This window comes from Coloeus monedula, assembly GCF_965178545.1.
Source record: "Coloeus monedula genome assembly, chromosome: 2".
NCBI classification, from domain to species: domain Eukaryota; kingdom Metazoa; phylum Chordata; class Aves; order Passeriformes; family Corvidae; genus Coloeus; species Coloeus monedula.
This window is the reverse complement of record NC_138782.1, coordinates 116968446-116971239: the sequence shown is the minus strand read 5'-3', so window position 1 is coordinate 116971239 and position 2794 is coordinate 116968446. Positions and strand designations below refer to the sequence as shown.

General features: G+C 47.8%; 1 protein-coding gene across 1 annotated transcript; it reads right to left on the bottom strand.

The window, feature by feature from the left end:
• Positions 1 to 256: 256 nt before the first annotated feature.
• On the bottom strand, positions 257 to 2565 carry LOC309570163 (gallinacin-11-like; the record flags this gene model as incomplete). The annotated part of the gene is made up of 3 exons (XM_082276792.1): positions 257 to 384; positions 1457 to 1585; positions 2508 to 2565. The coding sequence occupies 3 exons, from the start codon at positions 2563 to 2565 to the stop codon at positions 257 to 259; spliced, it is 315 nt and encodes a 104-aa protein (XP_082132918.1).
• Between the last annotated feature and the right edge of the window lie 229 nt (positions 2566 to 2794).

Below are 2794 nucleotides of genomic sequence, written 5' to 3'. Positions count from 1 at the left end.
ATGCAACAGCAAATTTTTGTGGTTTTTGCATGTAGGTGTAATAGAGACACATTCTGCCTCTTTCCATAAATAAATGACTGTTGTATCTGCTTATTTAGCATTTATTGACTTTTTAATATAAAGAAACATGTCACCTCTGGTTAATTACACACTGCATGTTGAGAACATCAGGCACCTCTGAAACACTTGGAATAAAACTTGTTTGATTTCTTGACCATGCATTTCTCTGATTTTCTGCAATCCCACGAGGTCTTTGTCACACTTCTATGCAGCACTTCCATCCTCTGCGAGGGCAGAGTCCCTCTTGCTCTTGCAGACATTTGATTTCTGGGGGCACACAATGACCCCCCTCATCCTGGCAGATGTGGAAGTTGGATGTGGTGTCTGCAATTCAGAGGGTTTAAGTCAAACCAGAAAATCTGACACCGACATCCAAACCAGCTCGTGCACAAAAACTGTTGGGAAGTTGTGGTTACTGTGTCTCCAAAAGCGAAGATACAAAGATGGACTTTGGGGCTTATCACAGCACTTCTGTAAAATAAGGAATTTGTGACCCAGCAGCTTGGGAAGGAATTAATGGAAGGAGGGATATTGTACAGGTGTGAAGAAGATAAATGCAGAATGACTGCATTTCGAGTAGGTGGCACTGAATAAAATTGTGAGGGACGAGGTTTTAAAACAAAGGGAAGGAATTCCTAATCTGTGGGGAAAAAATCCAGTGAGGACTTTTAAGCACAAGGATGGCTAAATCTAAAAACCCTGAGCTGCAAATTCATGAAACAGGAGAATATGTAAGGAAACGTAATGATATGGTTGTGGTCACTTTCCACATACAGAGTAACTGTGAGGAAATATCCACTTCTGGTCACAGACAGATCCAGGACGCTGGATCAGAGGAACCTTAGGATTAGTGCAGTTGGCTCTAAAGTGATTAATCATTCATGATATATGTTAACTATTGAGGACCACCAAAAACAAGCAAGTCTGGGAAGATTTAGATAAACTAACAGGGAAGAGGGCAGTTGGCAGCTATTACGCACAGCAGGGTGGGTGCTGCCAGCAGTCCCTCAACAGATGATTACAAGCAAATTTACCGAGATTTCTGTGGGCCAAAACTTTTATTTCCCTGGCTGGAGATAGAGCTTTGGGTTATTTTGGCCAGCCTCAAATGTTCCACACTGATGTCAGGTCCATCTTTGTACATGGAAAGAGATGGCTCAGACCCCACCCCTGGAAGTGTCCAAGGCCAGGTTGGATGGGGCTTGGAGCAACCTGGGCTAGTGGAAGGTGTCCCTGCCCATGGCAGGTGGTTGGAACTGGAAGAGCTTTAAATTCCCTTCCAACCCAAACCATTCTGGGATTCCATGATTTGGAGAGAAAGAGAACAAGTTTGTTTCTCCAAGTGTCACCATTTCCCCCCACATTTTGCCCGCCTGGGCAGGGTTCCCACACATACCAACGCAGCAGGTCCTCCGGCGCCTGTAGCAAGTTCCAAGGGCAGCAAATGGCTCTGGGCAGGACTTCAGATGGAAGCAGTAGCCGTGGTATTCCAAACAACGCAAGGTGTCTCTGGGCAAGCCAAGACCTACAGGGAGAATGGGATTCCCAGTTGTGCTGCAGGATCAGTCCATTCTCGTGGTCTTCCTCCTGCTGAAACCCCACAGACCCCAGTTAGGGATCTGACACAAATGCCCCCAAAACCCTAAAGTTCTGAGGAACTCATGGGGCGTCGGAGCACTGCAAGGAATGTTTTTGTACAACTGGAGTGAAACATAGAGGTTGATGGAATTTTCTGAACATATCCTGGCCATTCATGCTATAATGGGAAGGGACAGCCCAGTCTCGGATGCTTCTAAGTTCTGGGGCTGCAATGCTGCAGGAACATGCAAGGGACGGCATGGTCATCACATGCCCTGAAGATAAAATTATGACTTCAAAAAGCCCCCAAAAGCAGGATCTGGGTCAATTAACAGGAACAAGCACTTTGCCCAGTTCCTTCTTTCTCTGGAAGCCTTTCTCCAAGGTGAGGATTTTCATTAAGGATGAAGAATAGGTAGGATAAAAACACAATCAGAAAATGAGTCAATGAAGCAGCAGGGCTGAGGAAGGGGAACCAGAATATCCAGGGAGCTGAAGTCAATGGTGCAGTTCAACCTGGACAACACCAGGGAACACCTCTGCTCTCTTTTACTGTACACAGAGGGGACAATTTTTAACCCTGGAGTTAGAAGAGGCAGGTGATTTCCATGGTGCCACCATCCAGTAGTGCCAGAAAGTGGCATAAAGAGGCTTCAAAGAGTCACAAGGAGCCACGCCTGGCAGAGGCTTCTGTGGGGAGGTTCTGGTGTGACACCTGCTCACCGTAGGTTAACTTTTCCCTTCTGCTTCTACTCTGAGAAATAGGGAACTGCTCTAATGAAAGGAGCTGAGGGGAATGTTCTGCACCACCACATGAGTGAGCTCTACCTCCTACACAGGCAGACCCCAGCGTGGGTCTTGCCCCTTACCTGGAATGGCCTGGAGGAGGGCAAGCAGGAGAGCCATGAGGCAGGAGAAGAGCTTCATGGTGGAAGGTCTCAGCTGCAGCGTGGAGACAGGGCCACAGTGCCAGAACCTTTGAGCAGGGGAGGAGGGAGCACTCTGGCATTTATAGGGCAGTGGGAATAGCTGTGGATGTCCAGGGAACCTTGGCAGGGGTGACATGGGAAGGCAGCGGGTACAGCCTGACCGCTGCACACGGCTAAACCTGAACAATGGCTCGGGGGCACAAAAGCAAGGGGACAAATAGCTGTGC